Genomic DNA, 27,538 nt, shown 5'->3' on the forward strand with positions numbered 1-27,538 from the left:
GAGCTGTTCACTCCTCCGCAGCGGCGCTCGAGCCTCCAGGCCGTTACAACTGAAGAAGTCATTACCGAAAGCGAAAATTGAACATTTAAATGCGATGAAAACTTTAAATATTTAAATTTAAACATCATTTAAATGCGAAGAAAACTACGCACAAATTTACCGTATCTCCATTGAGGAGTCCAGCACCATCGTTGGTTCGAAAATTCTAGAACACAAATACAATCAGAAGTTAATTCAGTCGATAAGCGGAATGTTCTTAATTCAAGTTTGGTTAATACGTTTACATATTTTGATAATAATCTCAAATTTACAGACGTATTGCTATTATGTTAGCATTTACACTAGGACATATTTATGTCTTATTTCCTCGCGGTCTTCAACACTTTTTCGATGTTCAGGTTTGCTTTTGCGTAATAATCATATTAGAAAAATTCGAAAGCGTAAAATTTTACTTTTCAATTGTACTTTCTGCAGCTTTTATTTGAATTACGCGGATCCTGGTAAAGAATAAAGTTCAAATCATTCGATCACTAGAAGTAATCTCATTTCCTTCAAGCCAAAACCAGAAATGAATTAATTTATAAAATTTTGTACATACAAACAATTTAGCGTAGCTTTGCCTGTCCTCCGCCACCGCAAGTGAACGCAAATCTTGTCGAACATCGTAACGACCGCTGGACCGCCTTAACCTACTTATTTAATAATTAGGGGACCGCTCCTCATACGCAGATAATTAGGTAGGAGACGCAGACTGTTCCCCCTGCACAGCAGATAATTAGGTAGGGGACGCAGACTGCTCGCCCTGCACAGCAGATAATTAGGTAGGGGACGCAGACTGCTCCCCCTGCACAGCAGATAATTAGGTAGGGGACGCAGACTGCTCCCCTGCGCAACTGATAATTAGGTAGGGGACGCTATTATTGTATTTGCGATTATTTTTTATTTATGACTAGTTCTAACTCAGTTTGACTTCTACCTTGATGATGAGATGCCCGCTGGGGGGGAAGTTTTGTTCGAACGCCTTGTTTTTCAATGACTAAGAGGCAGATCGAAAATTAACATTCTGTCTTTTTCTCACAGGGTGAATTGCAAGTCGAGCAAAATTGAACTAAGTTCATGAATTGTAATCGATAATTGTGCAAACATTAAACGGAACGATTGAGATAGAATTAATAATTCAGAAACTTTATTTGCAACAAACGTCGAAAAATTCACGTATCGACACAAACTTAAAGTGCAAGGTAGGATGAGAAGGCATTTGAGGTTTGTTTTTAATCACGTATAACTCGGTGTCGGGGACGAGAGCGGAATTTCTCAGCTGGAAATACTCCTTCATTTAATTTGCTCCTCGGCAGGAGCATGGTCGCCACAAGCGTTGCCACCGTTGCCAGGACGAAACGCCAACTACCGATATCAATCTGCCGGCAACGGAAGAAAACGCTTCCGCAACTGCAGGTCGCGGTTGCCACGCTATTGTCGTCATTGTAGTGAACCGCGAGCCTAACTACACTCAGAGAAATGAGTTAGACTTCTTCCAAATAGTGATGCACTTTATGGTCCCTTTTGGTCTTATTTGGACAATGATCGGTTCAGTTTTGCGAGTGCTTGCATGCTATTCCTAGGGTCCATGCGTGTGCAAATATTGAGGCCCTCCTGAAATAGAACAAAAACAACGCTTGAAATACATAACTTTAAAATATGAATAACACGCACAAATAATCAATAAGACGAAACGATTCACTTCTAAAATTGAACAATCACAAACATAATCACAGCGCGATCGATTAACGTACCTCCACGTCAAGAACACTATTCACAATGATAGACAAAACGCCCTACTGCTGGAGGTATATACAGCAATAAATCCATTTCCTATACAGCAATAAATTCATTTATATAAGTCCATTTATATATGCAGCAGTAAATCCATTTCCTCTGCAACATGAGGCTACGGGTGCGTGTAGAGCCTGGCTAGTTAAGGCTACGAGTGCGTGGAGAGCCTGGCTACTTGAGGCTACGGGTGCGTGGAGAGCCAGGCTAGTTAAGGCTACGAGTGCGTGGAGAGCCTGGCTACTTGAGGCTACGAGTGCGTGGAGAGCCAGGCTACTTAAGGCTACTCGTGTAAGTGATGAACGAACCTGTATTGGAACTTTCACGCAGAGATGAGTACGTGTAAGTCCTTTACGATAATAACAGTGCATGTCCCTGCGTGACAGGTGCTGGAGATGCTGCGTGAGGCCCTGGAAGAGACTGGATACGACCTGATGGCGGACGACGATGAAGGCAGTGACGTGAGCGGCTACCACAGCGACAGCGACTCCACCATCATGATGTCCGGCAACTCCCCCTACATCACCAAACATGCCAGGTTCAACTTCCTCACACGATCAGGTAACGTTTACTCATGTTTATGCTTAGTAATATTAAAGGAAGAAATGAGGCTGAGTCACACGATCAGGTAACGTTTACTCATGTTTATGCTTAGTAATATTAACGGAAGAAATGAGAGTGAGTCACACGATCAGGTAATGTTTACTCATGGTTGCTTCGTGATATTAATGTGTAGTTATAAATTATTAATTCAAATACATTCTTAATTATTGCTAATGGTAGCCATTCATAATGTCAAAACGGGATTTTATCACGTTTGAAGTTCGTGATGATTCGTGACAACATTCATAACGTGATGTTATCACGTCGTCGGGTAGGCACCAGAATTGTAACTCTGATTGGTGACAGCTCCTATATGTCACAGGACGTCCTTGTGTGGCACTGCAATACATTTTCCTTCCGGTATTACTTTCGATCGAATTATGGTCGAATTTTTTCCCTTCTATTTCTATTTCCGACAGCGGAACAAATCCAATGACGTTTGAGAAATAATGGAAAATACAATAATATTGCTAACCTCTTGTTTTAATAAGTAATTTTTTCTCAACAATTTTTTTTACATTTAAGGAAGTTATTTTCTGCGTATCTTCGTACAAATATTGCCACCAATTGGCATAATTTGACTTCCAATGCGATAAATAAAAATTTCAAAATTGAAAATTAACAACCAACCAATGAAATAATTTATTAAAATAGAAAATAATATTGCACGGAAACCACGCACTGCATGCTTAGACTGTCATATCTACAGATGCTAAAGGCCTCCATCATCAATACTACATCTCATCAAATCCAAGATTGTTTTTATCCCTGGGTCCTAAATCGCATTCAATAAATGAAGAAGACCTTGAGATGGGCTACATGGAATGTTCCTGGGAATCGGATGACTACATAACTAAAATGTTCATTTTGAGACAGCATCATTGCGAAGCAGGGATTAAGTTAATTCAACGTACATAGGAATATTTTAATATGAGTGGGAAGCCATGCGTGGCTATCCATGCAGTGCTCGACTGATTGCAGGAAGTGGCTTTCTACAAGAAGTTGTGTGGCCATTATACATACCCCATTGAGGGCATTATACCCCATTAAGGGCATTATACGGTTATACCCCATTGAGGGCATTATACCCCATTAAGGGCATTATACCCCATTGAGGGCATTATACCCCATTGAGGGCATTATACCCCATTAAGGGCATTATACGGTTATACCCCATTGAGGGCATTATACCCCATTGAGGGCATTATACCCCATTGAGGGCATTATACCCCATTGAGGGCATTATACCCCATTGTGGGCATTATACCCCACTGTGGGCATCATACCTCATTGAGGGCATTATACCTCATTGAGGGCATTATACCCCACTGTGGGCATCATACCTCATTGTGGGCATCATACCTCATTGTGGGCATCATACCTCATTGTGGGCATCATACCTCATTGTGGGCATTATACCCCATTGTGGGCATCATACCTCATTGTGGGCCTCATACCTCATTGTGGGCCTCATACCTCATTGAGGGCATTATACCCTATTGTGAGCGTCATACCTCATTGAGGGCATCATACCTCATTGTGAGCCTCATACCTCATTGAGGGCATCATACCTCATTGTGGGCATTATACCCCATTGTGGGCATTATACCTCATTGTGGGCATTATACCTCATTGTGGGCCTCAAACCTCATTGTGGGCATCATACCTCATTGTGGGCATTATACCCCATTGTGGGCATCATACCTCATTGTGGGCATCATACCTCATTGTGGGCCTCATACCTCATTGTGGGCCTCATACCCTGTCTCTTATACACATCTAGATGTGTATAAGAGACAGGCATTATACCCCATTGAGGGCATTATACCTCATTGAGGGCATCATACCTCATTGTGGGCATCATACCTCATTGTGGGCATCATACCTCATTGTGGGCATTATACCTCATTGAGGGCATCATACCCCGGCCATTGTGGGCATTATACCCATTGTTGGCATAATACCTCATTGAGGGCATTATACCCCATTAAGGGCATTATACCCCATTGAGGGCATTATACCCCATTGAGGGCATTATACCCCATTGTGGTTATTGTAACCCATTGTGGGCATTATACCCCATTGTTGGCATTATACATATACCCCATTATCTATGAATATAACAATAATCCTTATTGAACTTTCACGGTCGGTTTACAGCCCTTGTATTCCTTAATAACATGTTAGGATTTCAATGCACTTAGGTTATGTTAGGATGCGACTTAGAAAGCTGAACCTCCGCAGCCTGTAATTTCACGCTCATCTAAACTCGATGCCGGATATTCATTTGCTGGCTGCAGGATCAACGGCAAATTGTTACGTTATTCTCTCATAAAGATTCGCAGAGGACCTAACATCTGATTCATTTCATTCAAATCTTGCCATGTAAGAGGATTAAATCAGCATTAGGATGAGGCTATTGAAACTATTGGTGGAATAAATATATATGCGATGTCTTGACTGGCAACCACCTCACCTGTGATGTCTTGACTGGCCGCAATGCCACTATGTTCAAAAAAGACAAAATAAAACCGTTTGACGGCATTTCAGTGGTCGGCCCGTGAAAAAACACTGTTTCGCCGTTTTTCAATCTAAAAACCGTGTCAAATTGAGAAAAAAAGCGCAACAGTCTATTTTCACGTGGCGACCGACCACTAGAACGCCGGACAGACCGGTTTTCTCTGTTAATTTGAACAGTGCACTTTTGAAGCCTTGACTGACCACCGCCATAATACGAAGTCTTGACTGGCCACCGCCCAAAATACGAAGTCTTGGCTGGCCACCGCCCAAAGTACGAAGTCTTGACTGGCCACCGCCCAAAATACGAAGTCTTGGCTGGCCACCGCCCAAAATACGAAGTCTTGACTGGCCACCGCCAAAATACGAAGTCTTAGCTGGCCATCGTCTAAAATACGAAGCCTTGACTGGCCACCGCCCAAAATACGTAGCCTTGGCTGCCATCGTCTAAAATACGAAGCATTGGCTGGAACTACTCAAGTCCCCCGCCTAAAACTTTCTCGCGGCTGTCAGTCAGCCAAGGGTCGAGGAACTCTAATTGTAGTGCTGGGTATTGCCATTGTGATGGAAGATCGGATGTTATTACCTGATGTGCTTTTTCGGCGTCGTGTCACAGCCAGGATTGTCGTCCGTTCCGAGATTAGATTTTTTTTTGTATAGAGCTCTCGACCTACTTAATCGCGTCAGCTCTTCGGGCTGTAGGCCACAGCTGCTGCATAAGCATTTTTTTTATTCTCAATATGTGCTCTGAGCATAAATGTATATGTTTTCAGTAAATGTATATTCTGAGCATTGTATGTATATGTTCTAAGTACATGTTCAGAACATAATTATAATTCCTTATCGTGTTTCTGTGCATATAAATTCTCTTTTCGCTTATATATGTATACAAATATTGTTGGTAGTGGAAAATTTGTACTCGTTTTAAACGTTTGCAAAACATAACTCTGAAACGCGCCAGACATAACGTGCCAGTCATAACGTGCCAGACATAACGTGCCAGACATAACGTGCCAGACATAACGTGCCAGACATAACGTGCCAGACATTACGTGCCAGACATAACGTGCCAGACATAATGTGCCAGACATAACGTGCCAGACATAACGTGCCAGACACAACATGCCAGACATAACATGTCAGACATAACGTGCCAGACATAACGTACCAGACATAGCATGCCAGACATAACATGTCAGACATAACGTGCTAGACATAACGTGCCACACATAACGTGCCAGACATAAAGGGCCAGACATAACATGCCAGACATAGCGTGTCAGACATAACGTGCCAGACATAACGTGCCAGACGTAACACGCTAGTCATAACGTGCCAGACATAACGTGCCAGACATAACGTGCCAGACATAACATGCCAGGCATAACGTGCCAGACATAACGTGCCAGATATGACGGGCCAGACATAACATGCCAGACATAGCGTGTCAGACATAACGTGCCAGACATAACGTGCCAGACAATACGTGCCAGACATAACGCGCCAGACATAACGTGCCAGACATAACGTGCCACACATAACGTGCCAGACATAACGTGCCAGACATAACGTGTCAGACATAACGCGCCAGACATAACGTGCCAGACATAACGTGCCACACATAACGTGCCAGACATAACGTGCCAGACATAACGTGTCAGACATAACGCGCCAGACATAACGTGCCAGACATAACGTGCCACACATAACGTGCCAGACATAACGTGCCAGACATAACGTGTCAGACATAACGCGCCAGACATAACGTGCCAGACATAACGTGCCACACATAACGTGCCAGACATAACGTGCCAGACATAACGTGTCAGACATAACGCGCCAGACATAACGTGCCAGACATAACGTGCCACACATAACGTGCCAGACATAACGTGCCAGACATAACGTGTCAGACATAACGCGCCAGACATAACGTGCCAGACATAACGTGCCACACATAACGTGCCAGACATAACGTGCCAGACATAACGTGTCAGACATAACGCGCCAGACATAACGTGCCAGACATAACGTGCCACACATAACGTGCCAGACATAACGTGCCAGACATAACGTGTCAGACATAACGCGTCAGACATAACACACCAGACATAACGTGTCAGACATAACGTGTCAGACCTGTCTCTTATACACATCTAGATGTGTATAAGAGACAGGCATTATACCCCATTGAGGGCATTATACNGGACGCTTGGTATGATGATTAACGGACGCTTGGTATGATGATTAACGGACGCTTGGTATGATGATTAACGATCGCTTGGTATGATGATTAACGGACTCTTGGTATGATGATTAACGGACGCTTGGTATGATGATTAACGGACGCTTGGTGTGATGATGATTAAAGATCGCTTGGTATGATGATTAACGGACGCTTGGTATGATGATTAACGGACGCTTGGTATGATGATGATGATTTATATCAAATATAATATATATAGCGAATAACTTACGACCGAATGTATGGGTTAGACAAAGCAATCATGCAAAAATTATAGAATAAAAAACAATGAATGAAAACTAATATAAAAATATGTTTTTCAAAGAATTGCAGAGCAGTCGCAGCAGAATGCATTTGCAACTCTCCAGTTGCAAGCAAAGCAAAAATATTTTTTTTTTGCATTTAATGCGAACCAGTGCTTGCACATTATCAAGAAAAAATTTCCTAAATAATTTCTAGAACTAGACGCTTAAGAGATTCTCAGGTTAAACATATCTAAGAAAAGAAAATGTTGATCAACATGTCACAATTAACTAATTAAGACACATATTGTCACAAATATATGACCCTCATTGCCACAAATAATTGATACATATATTGTCACAAATATATGACACATATTGTCACAAATATATGACACATATTGTCACAAATATGGGACCCATAATGTCAAAAATATGCGACACATATTGTCACAAATATGTGACAAATATTGTCACAAATATGTGACAAATATTGTCACAAATATGTGACTATTAATCACAGAAATTAAGCGGTTGTCATCATGTGTTCCCCGCACAATTAATGAGACGCGGGCATTTGCTGCGGTCTGGAGAGAGCGGCCGTAGCCTCGAGCAGCATAACCGTTATGTGACCAGCCGTGCTGCCGTGCTGCCGTGATGCTGTCGTGATGCTGATAATGCTGCCGTGATGCTGCCGTGATGCTGGGCATGCTGCTAGATGGCGAATAAAAACTCATTTAAAAATTAAGCTATTACATTAGTGATTTCAAAAAATGACATAAAATTAATTTCAAAATTTTGTCATCAAATTTTGTCATCAGTGGCAGATTATCGCTAATGAAATGTTCATATGAATATTGAAAGAGAGATCGTGTTTGTAGAAACGTTCATTTTGAGCCAGATGGTCATAACCAATTTATTGTAGATTTATTAAAATCAATTTCAAAGTACAAATCAATCAATCAATAATGTTTCAAAATAAAATTCATTCCATTAGCGTTAAAAATTAAATTTGCTTCATATGTACAGACAAATATTTTGTTAGATTAAAAATCACGTTCTTCTTCTGATCGCCACATAATCCCATCAAATTGTTAGGTATTAACTACACTCGCATCCGCATTTACACATTTCTTAATCTTTAATGACCCCATTTTTCTGTTGATCAATTCACATTTCCCGTTCTCATTTCTTCGTTAATCACCACATTTTCCATCACATTTCACCCACTTTACACTTCCCACTCCCCTGTGTCGTCCAGCTTCTAATTGCAGGCGATAAAAAAATTCGTGTTCGATCACCCGAAACAATCATTAAATTAACCCAAGAATTTCCAACCGACGCTCGAAAATACGGATTGGTTTGTGCTACGAAATTGCCAGGTTTTATTGACGCAACTGAAATTTGGACTGCAGGTTTTCATGATTTTTTTTTGTGGAGGAACAGAATTAGGGCTATAATATAATTGAACTCAGACAAATAAGTGGGACTTCTAACAAATGACGACGCAGTTCTTACCTTTGTATGGGTCATCTTAACACTAATTGTCCCGGCACGAGGACGTATCTGTACTAAATGCGAATGTGCGTCTTGGTTATGAACAATACGATACATTCATTTTTTTGCGTGTGGACTCAATGACGTCATCAGAATGTCATTTGAAAAGGCTTGCATTACCATTTAATTTAGATAAGACAAACCTAGTTAATTATTTTCTGGGTTATCATTAGATATGAGACGCTCATCAGTCGTCCCATGTACCATAGGGGTTTTCAGCGTTGTATAAATGAATATAATAAAACTAGAATATGAATCAGTGTCTTCAAGCAAACTCCGTATACCGTGTGAAGTTCGTGATGTAGAATGATGCACATCGACCATGTAATATTTGCTTCCAAATTCCATGTTCATTTAATATTTTTTGTCGTATATTTCAAATTATTTCCACCTTAATTTCCAAAATTATAATTTTTCACTTAATTTCGCTTTAATTTCGGCGGCAATGGCCTTGATCCACGCGAGTGTCAAGCGCGCGGATATTGAAGTTCTATAGAAAAACGGATAGCAAAGAAATAAGCAAACATTTTGCTCATAAAACGCTGAACATGAGCATTTCTATGCTCCAATTTATTCAATGCCTCTTTGATGCATTGATTCACACTACACAGCTTGCTTTGTTTGCATGGTAGTTAAGTGGAATATTATTGTTATGTATCTATTATTTTTATTTTTTTTTTGCCATTATTATTATCACTATTATCAATATTATCATTAAAATTATTGTTATATTATAATTAATAATATCATTATTATTAATATTATTGGTATTATCAATGTGCTATGATCATGCACTTTTACATGTAAAGTGCCGCTGCCCTTTTCCCTGGCCAAATAACGCGTTTCGTCAGAGCCTCCAACTTTCCCCTAAAGAAAGTCGCGGCCCCGGGGCACCTTGCAGGGCGAGCACCCCGCGTACTATCACAAGCACTTAAGAGTTCGTCACTCTCTCAGCAAATCACTGACGGCTTTACAAGCTAAACTAACCGATCATAGACCAGAAATCAGCCACTATTTCTACGGGTACTTATAGGCCGCTATGAGTACTTAGGCCGCTACGTGTACTTAGGCCGCTATGTGTACTTAGGCCGCAACGTGTACATTGGCCGCTACGTGCATACTTAGGCCGCTCTGCTTCTTTATTTACAACAGAACCAATAATTTGCTCTTAAAAGTACTCTGAACGTAGCATTGTATTATGAAGACGCAACTAAATAACCCTACCACTAATAAGGTTAGAATCGTCGTCAAATGAATTCCATTCTCCAGCTTAAATACCAATATTAATCTTCAACAATTTTTTATTTTTGCACCGCCCTTGGTCATGCTGAAGCACCGACTTCCACGCCTATCATAGCGGACAATAATTTCTACAACAACGCGCCTGCTCCTCCATAAAAATGTGTCATCTCGTAACGTCGGATCGTTGACCTCCCGCCTGGCAATGCATGCAGCGATTGCAAGACGTTTGAGTTTAGAAAGCCTGCCTTCAATACAATTTATTTGCTTCTATAATTTGGCATTCATAAGTGTAATTTATCACAGCTTTTGCTATTATTTGAGTTAAAACAACTGGTCAAGCCCACCAGTCCCTTGCACGCTCTTGAAATGAATCTTAGAAGAATTATGTCATCTCACGCACTGTTATTAAATACGATCTTCTGCCTCCGGGGCTGAACAAAGACGTGAGTACAGACAACTTTACTCACGTTTTCCTTTGAGTGTTCATGCATTTATGTATCCCAAGTTGCACTTTCATTTCAAATGAGTTCTAAACGTTTTACTCACATACCAGTGTTGCTATTATGTTCGTTCCCCTTACTCAACTCCCACACGCACACGCATTACTCACCGTGTTGACTTAACGCACACGACGTTTGCGTACACGCGCTTTTGACGCGCACATTCCGGACGAGAAAGCTCCGGCGCGCTGCCCAGGCATGGCTAGCCTTAGCAACGAGCTTCAGGCTCCATAAATTAGCACGAATTACGACAACTTCGTGCTGGAATTTGTACTGCGGTAATTCTAATAACCGCAACTAAAAAAAATCTCGGCAGATCGAAGTAAATTAGAGTAACGTACCTATCGAAATATAAACAAATCAGAAGATAAAGAGAGAAAATTAAAAAAAAATAACGATTCTCTTGACATTTTGTAGCCTTGCTATTCTGTTGTATCTTTGCAAATTATTATTTAGATTCTCATGCTTTTGGCCATTTTTTCAGCTGGCATAAATTATTTTCGTCTTCTCTGAGCTGCTGTATTTAATTATTATGTCTGTTTTATAACCTATTATTCAAATATCTCTTACGCCATCGAGGCCAAGTCCAGTTTCAGCGCCACTTTTTGCCGGACTTGGCGTTACTGTTAAATGGCATCAGGCGGGCATATTAGGCCATATTTGGTCTGCCGCGGATTTTAGAAATCGTAGAATTTTCACAGCAAGCTGGGTGTCGAACCTGCTACTGACTGTTCCGATTTTTGTGATCTTAACCACTTTGACGTAATTAAAAGAGGCAAATATAAAGTAAAGAGCCATTCCTTTGTGTTTAAATTTTTTTTAGAAATTTCATGGCAAATGTTTTAACAAGAAATTCTATTTAACTCTGGCTTGATGGGAGCACAGACTTATAATATTTATTTCAATGATATCCTCCTAAATATCCATTTGCATATTTAACTTATGATGTTCGAATATCTGTTTGTTTTGATTACCTTCTATCTACAATTTAAATAAATATTTTCGATTTATCAGTCTGTTTTTTATGTTAGTTCGTATTTACAAACTTAAAAAATGAAATGTTGTTCTAATGCAAATGTCAAATGATTATAATCGCTTTAAAAATATAGCAATTGATTTATTTTAATCTGAATCATGCTACATCGGCATTTTTGCCGGTTAAATCGACGCAGTAGTATCCAATATGTGTCCCTGTAATTAAAGTTCCCCTTTGAAATCAATTATTTTGTTCTGTAAACCGGTTACAGGCCCTGGTTCTGACCGCGTCCCGCATCACAATCTGTTATCTCCGTAATTAAAGTTTCGCTCCACCGCGTCAGGCATCTTTTCGTACCCTCCGTCAATCAGGGAGCCGTGCCCTCACTCTCTCCCTAATCAGGGAGCCGTGCCCTCCCTCTCCCTAATCAGGGAGCCATGCCCTCACTCTCTCCCTAATCAGGGAGCCGTGCCCTCCCTCTCCCTTATCAGGGAGCCGTGCCCTCCCTCTCCCTTATCAGGGAGCCGTGCCCTCACTCTCCCTAATCAGGGAGCCGTGACCCCCCTCTCCCTAATCAGGGAGCCGTGCCCCCGTCCCCCGCTTGCCCAAGTTTCACCCCCCGAGGCTCAGTCTTCATCCCTGGTTTGGTACTCTTTTTTTTCTTGTGGTTTTCGTGGAGCTTTCATAACGCACAGCCTGTCGGGGCACACGAGTTTGTCGATGTTTTGTTGACGCAAAAATAATTTAAAGGAGTTCTTAAGAAGTGTTCTTCTCGCGAATATTATTTAAGTGATGTATAATTCAGTATATATGAATGAACGAGTCTTGTACATCAGCTTTCCGTAGCAAAATAATTCGTTTTAATTCTCAATTTGTGAGCATGAATTTCGCCAATGACATTGTATTATAATGTCAGCGAGAACCCCAATGCGTGAATGATTGTAAGTAGTGTGATAATTCAAGTATAGTTTTGTTGTATGGATGTTTAAATTGCAAATTGAATTTGATTTAAAGACAGAATTTAGAATTTAAAAGAATAATTTCGTCGATATTCATTCTGGTCAGGCACAAGTCGAAGTTCGAGACCGATTTCAGACTGGATGTTTGAAAATGATTGTATCTGTGTTTGATAATATAATGATTGTATGGATGTTTGAGCACGATTGTATCAATGTTTGCGAATGATTGTGTGGATGTTTGATGTTATTGGCAACGAGCTGGCGGTAATTTCTTATTTGGCCGGCGACCTCTGACCAGACGGAGAAAGCTTCTTTGCCCACAGCCTTCCCGTTTCATCCTGAGATGGCAGAGAAAGAAAGTTCAAAATCTTCGTGTACCGCGGACCTAGCCAGAGAACTGTCTCTGTGGACCTAGCCAGAGACTCTCTGCGGACCTAGCCAGAGAACTGTCACTGTGGACCCAGCCGAGAACTGTCTCTGTGGACCTACCCAGAGAACCGTCTCTGCGGACCCAGCCGAGAACTGTCTCTGTGGACCTACCCAGAGAACTGTCTCTGTGGACCTAGCCAGAGAACTGTCTCTGCGGACCTTGCCAGAGAACTGTCTCTGCGGACCTAGCCAGAGAACTGTCTCTGCGGACCTAGCCAGTGAACTGTCTCTGTGGACCCAGCCGAGAACTGTCTCTGTGGACCTACCCAGAGAAGTGTCTCTGTGGACCCAGCCGAGAACTGTCTCTGTGGACCTACCCAGAGAACTGAGGACCTAGCCAGAGAACTGTCTCTGTGGACCTACCCAGAGAACTGTCTCTGCGGACCTAGCCAGAGAACTGTCTCTGTGGACCTAGCCAGAGAACTGTCTCTGTGGACCTAGCCAGAGAACTTTCTCTGCGGACCAAGCCAGAGAACTGTCTCTGTGGACCTAGCCGTGAACTGTCTCTGTGGACCTAGCCGTGAACTGTCTCTGTGGACCTAGCCAGAGAACTGTCTCTGTGGACCCAGCCGTGAACTGTCTCTGTGGACCCAGCCGTGAACTGTCTCTGTGGACCTAGCCAGAGAACTTTCTCTGCGGACCAAGCCAGAGAACTGTCTCTGTAGACCTAGCAAGAGATCTGTCTCTGCATGTCCAGTTAGAACAAGCCAACATAATAACATTACTTTTTATTTTTTGCTTGCTAATAAAGTTATGTGAAACGTGCCCTCGAAGTTCATTTGACTTCGCAATAACTAGTTCGTAAAACGAAAGTTATAATAAGACTGGAAATAGTTTTCATTCGCTTGATATTGAATTAATTTTTTTAATAATCTGATCTTGGTTCCGCCTGAAGACAAAGTTCTGACGTGCTTGGTGCCTCTTTTGTTTGCATAATATTCGGAGAAGAATTATTAATTACTGACGCGTTTCTATATGTAACATTATTGAATTACGACGTAATTATTAAAGTAATAATGAAAACGTAGAGCCGTCCTGGTGTGACAGAAGGAATATGTGCCGCGGAGTTGAGACTCTGTTTGTAAGTCGTTGAGTCTAAGACGTTGTGCGAGCATCTGTTAAATTTGTTTACTGAGCGAGTTAGAAGTTACAGTTAGACGCGGTGCAGCTGGCAGCTCTTTCCGGATTAAATGAAAGCAATTGACATTATTTGGAATCGACGGAGGTAAAAAAGGAAAAAATAAATGAGTAAAAAAACGAGAAAATGTGGCTTTTGGGCGGAGAATTTGCGCTTCCATTTAATATCTTCTATGGTGATGTGAACTGCGCCGGCGTCATGATAATTTTAGGTGATTGCCCACAGCTCGTGATGCCCTCAGCTCGTGATGCCCTCAGCTCGTGGTGTCCTCAGCTCGCCTCCTCTTCGAATTGCTGCTCGATGGAATTTTTCAACAGATACTTTTCTTATCCAAGCTAAGAGGTTGGTTTTCGGACCGTTAATGTCGTAAAAATATCATTATCTACTATTGACTGTCAATTGTCTCATTGTCAATAGTCAATAGTCCAATATAGATAGGCAATAGTCTTAATGTCCCGTTGATGCACTGATGCGAGAAATCGAATTGATAATGCAGAGTATGATGAACTGATGATGCAGAAGATTATGAACTGATGATGCAGAGGTTGATGAACTGATGATGCAGAAGATGATGAACTGATAATGCAAAGTATAATGAACTGAAGATGCAGAAGATGATGAACTGATGATGCAGAGTATGATGAACTGATGATGCAGAAGATGATGAACTAATGATTCAAGTTACGACGAAAAGATTTTGCAAGTGACGATGAACTGAAGATGCAATTGATTCATCTGATGATGCAAAATGATAGAATTGATTATGGACTCGTGATGCAACACATGATTCAACTGTTCATCAATAAGCTCTTAGTGAAAGTATGCTGAATTCTATTTTCGTTTTCTCATCCATGACTTTTTAATTTAGTCTAGACTCATCGCCCAACTTTTACTTGCGTCATCATGGGTAGAGAGCTGGCCGCTTGAAACTGAAATTATTCATGTGGACGTGTTCGCCATGCTACTTGAGCCGGCGTCTGGTCAAAGAAAGAGAGAAAAAACCGAGGCCTACACTCTTTCCTAACACATTCATCTTTTGTTCTCATTGAGGAAAGTTTAGCAACTTTCTAAGGGCCACCATCCCTCAAGCGTCTCCTGTGTCAGTGTCATGACGCATGCTCCAGTCTGCATATTATGATCAATGAGTCTGTAGTGACCACAGTTTCAGTTCATTTATAGATGCCGATTAAATGTTCTCTTCGCCTAGACCTGAAATTTGCCTCCAAATCTTAAAGTTCGTTACATTAACCTAGGATTTATGTCGACCTATCCTTTTACCGTCTCCATTGCTCAGTTATCCTTCTGCTAAAATATCTTGATATTTTTCAAGACTTTTTTTCCACGATTATGTCTGCATCATTTTGGATCATTACTTATAACTAAACAACAATCATGCAGATACTGAAAAATGTGGAAATAATAATAATTCCTAATCAAGACTCTATTATTATGCTTGAATTCATCACCTGAATGCTTCATTCATTGGTCTTCTGTGGTCTTCCTACATCTACGATAGAGGTGCAAATGTGAGACATTCTCAGTCTACCTTCAACATTTTCTACGAATAAATTCGTAGAAAATGCTTTTGGCATTAACTATTTCAACGGTAAAACTCGCCAGCATTCAGCTGTACCTCACCTTTGCGAACGATAGATGCTATCTAAAAGAAATTTATAATAATAATAAAGAAGTGAAAAAGAAAATAATAATAATAATAACAATAATTATAGTAATACCAATAATAATAATTTTATGAATAAAAACAATCATAATTTTAATACTGTGGGAAGAGGCGGTTTTTGTACAACTTGTTGAGATTTTGAGTTAGATTTTACAGCGGGCTTCCCTCTTCCCTAATTAATTGAACACGTATTATGGGGGTTGGAGTAAAGACTGAGAAGCTCAGTGAGATTATTGGGGTTTAAGAATGAAGACGCCGACCAACACCTGTCAGTGTTGGAAGGTTGTTAGAATATAGACATGAACACAATACTATAACAAAATCAAAAGAATACAGAACATACTATTAGTAATTAAGTTATGACAGTTACACTGAAATATTTTATTACATTATAAGAATTGAATTCTAGTTAAAACTTACCAGCTTACCCCAGCATATGTTAACACCACGGCGGCTGACAGAAAATGGTCGTCTAAGTTAGTGGTTCTTAACCTTTTTTGTGGTACCGAACCCTGCAAGTTCCATACAAGTATTCATCGAACCCTTCGTTGGTGGAAAAATAAAATGTTTTTTTTTTTTAATTCAAAACATATGTCTATGCTATATAACTACATAGTATATAACTGTATAAATTGTATCATGCATCATTTGCACACAAAATCACTTTGTTGAAAGAAAAAACCTACACAACATAAATTTCGCACATAAACAAAAACAAAATGAATATTCATTGAAAATCAATGTGACTTTTGTTGTTGCCTCAGTGCGACAATTTCAGGAATGCGAGTTTTCACTTTCGTTTTTTTCTCATTTAATTTTCGCAAGAAAGTTTGATCCTTTTCTTCCATTTGATGTTTACCATCATCGAAAATGACTGCTCGCAAAGACTGCTCCGACGAAGCCCAGAAAATGACTCGCCAATCCCCTGGGGTTCGATCGAACCCAGGTTAAGAACCACTGGACTCTAAGCTAACCGCAAAATACTGTGAATGTTCTGCTATGTTAAGAATCGGCGACAGGCCTACGGCTTAATAAACGCTGATACAGATATTATTATTAATGGCGCGATGGGCGCCTAGCTGGTTAACCGCGGGGCATTCTAGCATTTAAAAAAAATTCACGATATTTGAAGGCACTATTTAAACATAAAATAATTAAAATAATTTCGTCGTTTACTGATTTTTATTGATTCAGAAATTACAGGAGTGCAATTCGTGCTGGAGAATAGACACGATTTAATGACAGAATATTTTTATCATTATTTAATAGTGAAATGATGAAAAGAAATAAGCAATCGAGTTCAAGATAATTCAGTTACATGTAGTTAGAGATTTTTGTTTAACGAGTTTCAATGTTCAATAAAATTAATTGCGATATTGGCCAGAAAAGGCAGTCCGTGAAGTAATTCGAGTCACTAAAATACCACTAATAATAATAATAATAGTAAATAAATTGATAAATAAATAAATAGTGAAGTATAACCATAGTGAGTAAAGTATAAACAAAGCTATCTATCATTCAGATTAAATGGCTTTAATCTCTGGTTTAAAGCGTTTCAGATGTGCGGTAAAATGTTTCCTGAGCCGCCTGTGCTTGGCCATGTCTATCACAGCCTAAAAGACTCGCAGTTGATTAATATAAGTTTCCAGTTTTTTTTTTTAGATATTTCTGTTGTGTTTAACTAATTAGAAGAAATGGTATATCGAAAAATATTAATTAGATTCAAAAATCAAAATAACATTCAAGGATTCATCGATCAAAATATTGAATGATATTGGGCTAAATGCATAATAGGAGTTTGTCAATTAGAAATGAAACCATAAAATGCCTGCCTCTTTGAGGTGAGATTGAGATTGGCTAGAAGGATTTGAACGCTTATTCAGATGTTTAAATAAAACCTTCACTTCCGATATAGTGATGCAATGTTGCGATCTCTCCGTAAGCGACGGAGTGATCGCAAACAAACCTCAGTGCTGCTTTGCGATTACATAAAACGGCATTTCAAAGGAAAATATAACATATTATGTTATTTATAACACTTGTAACAAGAGTTTTGCGTCACCGTACAGCCGCGAGACTGCAGTTGGCAGAGGGCGTTCGATGACGAACATCACTTCGCCCCAGCGCAGAGCATCAGGTTGCTGCTCACAGTGTTGGATTAATGCTCAATGTCAATGCATTCTATTTACTTTAAATTCAATGAAAAGATTAAATCCTTTTCCAACAGGAAATCTCGTCGCCAGGCCTTCAGAATAGAATAACTTTGATGACGGTTAATGTTAAGAGATTAACCATTAACCATTCTTAATTAATAAAGGGTTAAGCTTTTATGGACTTGAGAAAGCCCTGAGGACTGTTGAAGTATCGGTACGTAGACACGATATGCAGGGCCAAAGTGATTGGTGTCCCGCCTCTATCTGATATTGCATCTCATGTAATAAATAATCATAATTACCGCCAATTTCATTGAATATTAAATCAACTTGTGTAATTGAATCATCTTAGTGTATGAATCATCACAACTCCTTTCAGAATCAAAAGCCAAATAAAACGCTGATTTATACCATAAAGCTGTTGAACAGGTCCGCTTTGAGCTGACATGATGCAGCTATGCCTGCAGCTCTTGACACCTAAACATGAAATTAGAACTCAATCAAGTCAACGTATGTCAATGGTGTGTTACATTGCCCTGTTATCTTCATGTTTCGCTTATAATAATAAGTACAAGCTCGGCTCAGTCGGGGGCCACCTGCGCTTGTCGGAGGACCGTAGCCGTTCGCGATCATTCGCTTAATTAGGCGGAAACGAGCCGACGGTTCGCAAAAAATAGTTCTGCGTTTTGCGTCAGGAACAGGCAATATAGAGGAGCCGCTGGTCTGCAAACGGACTGCGATTTTTAATACGTTAGTGCCTTATTTTGAATCAATATACCACTTACCTTAATGCACGTATGATGCGAGACTACTTACGGTGAAACTTGAAATATATCATCTTAAAGTCATTGGTTGATAGTTGATACAAATGTATTGAATAGAAGTCAAACTTACCTTAAATGATAATGACGAGCATGTGCTGGATTGATTGTAACCAACGACGCATAATTTGCGAAGAAGGAAAAAGTTCGTCTTTTAATTAATGAATGTGTGGTGAGAATAATCCTTGGCAGTAAAAATTATTTTTCTTGATCACAAAGCAACATGCCACTGCCACATTTTGTTCAAGGTTTGAATTTTCGTCTTCCTGCACCCGTAGTCTCGTTGCGCCGTCGGTTTATGAGCGCAAGGATATCAAGGAACATCCATCCCAGCGACAGGACTACATTTCGGAGAAACTCTCGCGGAGGGGGAAATCCTGCGAGATTTTCGGTTGTTTCTGTTTCTATTGAAAACCTCGCTAAGGACGATGATAATTTCATGATAAATGAATCTCCTCCACCTCCATATGAAGCAGTTTCTTGCATGAACAACTGTATGGGGGCAGACGTGCGTTCCAAAAGAAGCAATCGGCCACGTTTGATTCCAACAAGAACCGCACCTCCAGCGCCTGAGAGACGAGTAGCAGGCTCAAGACGACCAAATTTGCATAAATCTAATCGAAAATTACGATATAAGAAAAAAATTATTAATGGTAGACAAATTCATGAGGCTTCACTTGGCCTCACAAATTCAAATACGAATGAAGAATTTAGAGCGAAACATTTCTATGCGCGTGATCTGAGTGCGTTGAAAGGAAGGAATAAGGAAGTCAGAATAAATATCAAAGACAATTCTCAAAATTCATCATCCTCTACTAAAGCGCAAGAAGTCTTAACCAATTCGGGATCCGGAAATTCGTCTAATTTCCGTAAAAATGCATCGTCAGTTTTGGACACAACGCAAAGTTTTGAAATCAAAGGAAGTGCGTTTCCCTGTCGAAGTGAGAGGTCCCGAAAGAAAGATGAGATCGGCATTTTAGGAGAGGATATAATTCCTGAAAAGGATGGCTGCTCTTCCTGCGTTGACTTCATCCCACTTACTGGAAAGGATGGGGAGTCTCTGAAAAAATTACCATCAGAGAGTTACGCTGATGAGACCATGAACTATAAGAGCATTTGTGAAATAGAGGATGTCATGATAAAAAGTACGGAATGTTTTTTAGGGAGAACAAATACAGAAAGTTTTCGGGGGCGAAAGCCCCTAAGTGAGACATTGCAATCAAAAAACAACGGAAGAACTTATTCAGCCATCGAGATTCTTGAAAAAGAAAAAGAAACTCTGGGGAACAAGCAAAGCAAAGTTGGTTTTGAAGCAAATGTTGACTTAGATACAAAACCCTTGTGTGTCACAGAAAGGTTCAGTCAAGGATGTGCATCAGAAAGTAAACCGCAAAATGATAACAATGAATTCAGTAACTCGAGAGTTGCACGGAAAATTGGTTCAATTAATGGTGATATAAGTGGAAAAGAACAGGAAAAGTGGCAAAATCCAGCGATTAATTCAGTAGCTGGATACAGCAAGCCTCATACACATGCGCAGACTGGCGTGGACTTAATCCAGGCTGAGTTAGCCTGCCATAGACTGGATCTTTGTACAGACACCCCCGAAAATTCAGAAGACAGGAATGAAATTCAAACGACCGCGAGCTGGAAGGAAGCCATACTTCTTTCCGAAAATAACGATGTTGAAAAATCAAAATTTTACGTTGATCTCGAGGATTATAACTTTACCTGCGGCGGGGATGAAAGGCCGCCAAAAGAGAAGACGACATTCCAGCCAAAACATCAACGTTTATCTCAAAACAACGATACAGTTTATAACACGTTTATATGCAAGACGGAACATGTGCTGCTCTCTGCTGTCAAGGCGGGATTGTCAAGCAGTGAAACGACCTGTGAAAAATTTGACCTAAGAAACGGTGACAATTGCAATGCTCATAACAAGAAGTTATTTCAAAATCTTAAGCAACCCTTCGTAAATGTCAGAGAACATTATGAAAAAAGTACATTTTTTATGAAAAATGACACCAATAATTTTCGATGTTTTCATTGTCCCCTGGAAAATTGCAGCAGTTTTTCAGTAGGCAGTGGCGGAAGTGAGCTTGCGTGCAGTGAACGTCACGTAGAAGACGCTCGACGTTATTCACCCAAAGAAAGAGTTTTCCTGGATGAGGAGAATACATTAATTAATGGTAGGGTTCATACGGGGTGGTTGCATGGATTATTGTCATTTTTAGTTTGATGTAAATTATTCGTGCTTGTATGATTTTTTTTTTGTGCGACGCCAACGCAAATTAAAATTAAAAATAATCAAACTTTTTGCCTGATAATTATTGGTCGAATTATTTATTAGATTTACATTTGGTCAGGCATTACTCATAAGAAAATATTAACCTCGCACTCATATTTTATAAAAAAATCACTTGAAAAAGTTTATGATTTTCTGTCCGATATTTTATTTATTAATTCATTAGCATATAGAGCATATTATAGTTCCCAGAAAAATCTGAAGAAATGCACGCCAAATTGGCAGTGCACAGAATTAAATATAGTTGAACGGCGGATTATAGTTTTCAACACTTTCTTTCCCTTAAATAAGTCGGCAAATATTTTCTCCATCGATAGAAACTACTGGTGTTCTTTGCTTATATCTTCTGATGGCATAAAACATGTTCAGAATTAGTAATAAATTTTGCTAGATATCAGGTGCTAGGTTAGCGTCTTAAATGTTCGCTTTGCTTAGCTTTATGCTTGTTACTGCTGCATGTTCTGCGTTATCATTAAATGTTGCCCGATATTATATGCTGTGTAGCCTCTAGAATGTTTGCCTTTTTCTTTGTTATGTTCACTGATAGCTCTTCTCTAGTCAAGACTCCGCGCTGCATTATAAATGACAAACTCAATGGATCAAGAGACGCTGCATGAGCTTCAGGCTGAGGCTGACACTAAATATGGACGCTCGGTGCCCGAATGCCATAACTCTAACATTCCAGTGAAGCAATAATTCAGCATCTCGTGTGGCATACGGCAGGCAAAGTAATCGACACGTGGTTTGTGTCGAAGCTGAATGCTGTATATCGCTTTATAGATATAATGAAGACAGTATATACCCTTTTATATGAGGCAGTGCGTTGTAGAATGTGATCTTCATGCAACGTAATTGCACAGTATGTGGCAATAAATATATTAAAAGCAAACCTATACGTAATGTTAACATTATCACGTTAACATTATGTCAAATCGACATTTTATTTAACCTAAAACAAATGATTCATAGGAGTAGCTATAGTATTCACTAATTATTCTAGGACTGTAATGACGCAGTACTAACCTGGTAAGCTAAGTAGTATTCACCAGTACAATTGCTTATCATAAAAATGATCTCATTTATCTAAACTATCCGCAACCAGATACCATCGTTTTTATGAACGGTGCAAAATATTATATTATATTAAAATATTATATTATATTATATTATGTTATATTATATTATATTATATTATAATTAGATAACACAATTAGAATATCGAGAAATGTTCTATTTATATAATAGAAATAAAATATATAAATTTATAAATTACTGTACAAGTAAATTATTCTTAAAATACTAAATTCTTGTGAAGGTAATGAGCCTGAAAAACGAGTAAGATGCATCTGATCATGCATAGGAGCTCTCGGTAACGTGGTATCTCGTATGGACTGTGTCACGGTGACCTTGAAGTAATTGGGTCATTAGAGCTTAGGGTAATTACGAGTGAAGGTTCATTTACATGAAGCACTTGGATGGCAGGTAATAAATACGAGGATATATACGAGGAATAATGGATTGCTATGAACTGTCGTCCCTCATGGCTGTCCATGATGAGGTTAAGGAGAGCGGATGAGTAAAGAACATAAAAAAGCACAACTAAATTAAAATAGAATTAAAAAATTAAATAATTAAGTTTAAATTTTTATTTGAATCAATAATAATTAAAGTGTTCATTAATTAGATAATTCATTATTAGTTTTTATTCATTAATTAGATAAATTAAAATGACTAAAATTACAACTGAAAATGTCGTTGCATGTACACGAGGAAGATTTCATACCCACAGATGAGGCAATGTATTTTTATGCAGTTATAAGTAAAAATATGCGGAAATATGTAATCAGTTTTCATATATTTTTACTCATGATAATTTTCAAAATTTTGCATATCGACAGTGCAAATCGCGCTTGATGAATTCATCAAGTATGATAAAAAAATCGTTTAGAATGGAACATACGAACAGTAAGGGGAATAATTCAGCTTTAATATCAAGTTACTGATATCAACTGAAGCGATATTGCTACCTTCGTTTATTCCATTAATTGTGATTGAATGTCAACTTTGGAGCTCGATGACGATGAACTCTTTCGAGAACCATTAAATGGCGTCGTGCAGCTGTTGGTCGTAGAACCCTAGTCGAGTTCTTATTGGTGTGTTATGTTCATTTATTTCTGCAACTATTTAATCTAGAACTGTTGTCTTGAATAATTGGGAAAGAATACATTTGAAAATTTAGATTTGGATTAGGATCCAAACATTTTATCCAGAGAAGCCATTATTATTATGTGGGAGCAACTGTGTCTTCACTCATTTTTTTCTAGGTATACCATATAATAAATACACACAAAATGGTTCAAAAACATAATATTCTCTTAGTGTCCAATCACACGGCATGGTGCATTTATTGTAGATGAATTACAGAAAATAAATGAATTTCTCGATTATTTAAAATTTATTCCACAGTGCGGGATCGAAGTCACGTGGGGACGAGAATGGCGCTGCCGATGAGTGGGTCGACAATAGCTTCGTCGGCGCTCTCATCGTCGGCGCTTTCTTCATCGCAAACGTCATCAGGGTGAGAATTTAATGTCATGGGTTTAAGATCACACCGCCTCGATAACCGGAAATTTGATCATTTAAATAATTGATAGGAAAATAGCGAACTGGCCCCCAGAGGCTCGTAACGTCTGGGTGGGAGATGATGGATCTGGAGAGCAATGTTCCAAAGATCGCATTAAACATTGTACATAAGTGAAATCAGACGAAGGGAACATTCTGTAAACGATAAAAATAATATAGTTTTTAGGTGTAAAGCTGAATAAAAACATAGCGGGGGTAACACGTCGAATGTTGGATTGTGAAACGTTTATTGAACCAATTGCAGCACTTACTTTTATTTAGAGAAAATTATGTTAACTTAAGGTATGTTGTCTTGATTGTAGTTTTGGAAAATTAGATACTTTTCCAGAGTAATTATCGTTTTTGGATATCACATTCTTTAAGAAAGTGAGTTTCTCGTCCCACACTCATCAATAAATTCATGTCTATGAACTCATGAACTCGGGCCAATTCAACCCATGACCATAATGAATAAACTTTGTAACTCGGAAGTGTCGTTTAACGGAGAGAAAGCAATATATCTTCGAACTAATTATAACAAAAAATTACTTATGCACGCAGGAAAAATCAAAGCTTTACTTTTTAACTTAGCGAAGTAAACTTGAAAAACTTAGCGAAATAAAGCTTTCAATAGAAATGAATTAAATTTTCAATCTTAAGTTCGAAATGCAACAACCAACGCGTCCAAGCTTCACATGCAGGATTAACCTCGAGTCTCTTCCAATTAACCCTCGGCAGGGCACAAGTCACTTCCAATTAACTCTCCAACACGGCACCCATCACGTCCAAGCTCCACATGATTAAGCCCGGAGGAATAAACTCCCATTAACCCCCAATAATTAAGGTCTTACACCTTTATTATTGGGGATAATTAAATAATTATTTTATTATTCCTACATCTTAATAAATGAATAATTATTTAAGGTCTTAGGCATTGAATAATTATTAAATGATTATCTAATTAATTATTTAATCAATTAAACCCCCAGACCGTCGTGCGCGAGCAGCGCGGTGGGGTCTGACACGCAGAGTCAGCCCGGCAGCGACGGCGGCCGCGTCCACGAGTCCGCCGCTAAGGGCCCGTCGCCCTCAGACCCCCGAGGGGCTGATGACGCGCAGTCCATCCTGAAGGCGCCCTCAGAGGCTCCTTCAGGAGTCTCCACCCTCGCAGGTGGGTGTCGAGAATTCGCAGAGTTACGGAACATCTTAATGGATAAGAATTAGGCTTTAATACGCGAACTGTAACAGAAAACGGCCGGAATATGGAGATATTGTCTGAACCAATTAAAGAATAAATTTGCAAAAGAATAAATAAAAAAGAATAAATTTGCAAGGAACTTTGTAAAAGAATAAATTTGCAAGGAACTTAGCCCACCGCATTTATGAAGATTTAATTAGTAAAAAAGTATTCCGCGTGTAATGCCGAATTTATTTATATCAACCGTACGCGAATAATGTATAATTTAATTAAATTATTAAAAGATTATCTCATGATCCGTACAGGGTAAGTAATTATATAATCAGATAATAATTGAACAGTTTAATTTAATTGAATTTATTTGGTTAGAATCTCAGTCAGGGTTAGCGTACAATGAAGGCACCGTAAATGAACTTCGGGCCGCCAGAGCAGATCAGATTAACATAACCTCTGAGGGATAATTATGACTAATATTTCCTTAAAATCCCTGCCGATATCTGATTAAGATTTTTCATCGAGTTGGCGTGAAAAAATTCTTAGGCGTCCAAGGTAAACCAGTGATGTTGAGGCTTTATTTTGCCCGTTCTTCGGCTATTTGTGTCGGGTGCGGAGTGATAATGCTCATCCTTGTATTACTTTAATCGTTATATTATCCGATTAATGCAACATATATTCCCATATATTACATTATTAGTTAGGCATTCAATTAAATGTTCGTTTCATTAACATTTTATTTTTTTTTTGTTTTCTAATATTTACGTCAAAAGACTTGATATTCATGACAGATTTTTCTAATGCGATTTCAATCGATTTTAGGAACGATGATGTTGCGTAAATTAAAATATTCATCACGTTTAATTTCATTTGATTAATAACAAACAAAGTAAACTGTTTCATTGATTATTAATTAATAATATCAACACAGACACAGGCGGTTCACAGTCGGAGTTGGAAGCTTTACGGCGGGAGCTGTCGCAGGCGCGGCAGACGATCCGTTTGATGCACGAGCGGGAGAAGGAGTACAGAGACAGGCGAGTTTATATCGTCTGCTCAATACGCACTCAGAAAAATGAGTGAAACTTTGAATCAAACTTTTAAATTGTCAAAAAAGCAATGTTCTTTTTGCGCTTGAGTAGGACATCCTGACCCAGTTAGGCCCGGTGAAATTGCGTCCTGCAATTTGGTCAACATGGCCCATTAATTTTTCCGAATGCACATTAACCAATTTGGATCTTGATGAATGTTTGGCAGAAGTGGAGGTGATTCACACATTAAGTGAGCGATTATTGAACGGTTAAAAAAATAGTGAGAATTATAAAAACTTTGCTCTTTACTCATTCTAAAGTCCGGCCTGCCCATAATATTACTTGCTGTTTCCTGTGGTAAATGCCGAATACTAATTATAAAATACCCAATTGCAAAACTGTTATTTATATTTTTAAAGTAAATTATAGAGTAAAATCAATCAAGAATACAACTCTTCAATTACCCCGATTGAACTGCACCTGAGATTTTTATGATAATTGCTTACGAAAAATTTATTTTCATTATTTGTAATTCATGCTTAATCTCATCAGGCTGAGCGAGCGCTCGAATGGCTTGTTGGGCGAGGCACCAGCGAGGGTGCGGGTCACCTACACAAACAACCTAAACTCGTCTAATGAAAACGAAAATAAAAACCCAAACAAAGTCAATATCGCCAACAAATACTCTAATGAAGAAAAATTAACAGCTCACGGCAACAATTTTCTCAGACGTAAAGAAAACGCACGAAGAGATTTCGGGCGCAGTAGAAGCGTAGTTGATCTGGTCGAAGAAACTTCCACCTGCTCCCACATGAACAAATCTTGGGCTCAGACCTACAGTCGTGAATATCCAAAAGGATATCTTAATAAAGACTTGAAGCAAAGACTGCAGAATTCCTCTAAAGACATATACGCCGAGCCTCCTACCGGTACAAGAGTCGAAATTAAACAGCACTTGCCGTCCACAGCAACTACTTTCAAAAGTCAAGAACTTGACGCAGGATGTGAAAACAAACGGAATGCAGATGAAAATTTTACCATTTGTGATAACAATAAATTATCAGACGTTTCAGGGGCGAACTTTGAACAAACACGATTGCCTGCCGCGCGAGGTAGCAATTTCGACATCAGACGAATGTCTACAGAGCACGTTACGAATAGCGACAATCAAAGAACGTCAGCCCAACAACGAACAAACTTTGACCGTAAGCGAACTGTCCCACCGCAAGGAACGAATAAAGCTAACATCAAACGTACGTCAGTTGGACTAGAAGCCAATCTTAGCGGACGGCTTGACAATTTAGCTTTGGGTGACCACAGACCGACTGCGTTGGTCCGGCGCTACGCCAATCTCTACACGCAGACTCGCGTAGAAACGCTCGACGCCCTCGATCAGCTCACGGAAATGAGGAACGCTCCTGAGCTGAAGAGCAAACTCCTCTTCAGTGTCGTCGTGGTGAGTGAATCTCATTACTCAGGCCGCCTTGTAATC

The 27,538-nt window shown here is 39.4% G+C and overlaps 1 protein-coding gene across 1 annotated transcript in view; it reads left to right on the forward strand.

Annotated features, from left to right (window-relative positions):
- LOC108671954 overlaps positions 1-27,538 on the forward strand; it is a 59,080-nt gene that overhangs the window by 25,628 nt on the left and 5,914 nt on the right. The window contains exons 2-6 of the mRNA XM_018159555.2: positions 2,217-2,391; positions 23,668-23,779; positions 24,813-24,994; positions 25,947-26,052; positions 26,599-27,502. Of these exons, the coding sequence (XP_018015044.1) occupies positions 2,217-2,391; positions 23,668-23,779; positions 24,813-24,994; positions 25,947-26,052; positions 26,599-27,502 (1,479 nt within the window). The remainder of the gene's footprint in view (positions 1-2,216; positions 2,392-23,667; positions 23,780-24,812; positions 24,995-25,946; positions 26,053-26,598; positions 27,503-27,538) is intronic.

Source organism: Hyalella azteca, unplaced genomic scaffold (genome assembly GCF_000764305.2).
Source record: "Hyalella azteca isolate HAZT.00-mixed unplaced genomic scaffold, Hazt_2.0.2 contig12030, whole genome shotgun sequence".
Taxonomy (NCBI): domain Eukaryota; kingdom Metazoa; phylum Arthropoda; class Malacostraca; order Amphipoda; family Hyalellidae; genus Hyalella; species Hyalella azteca.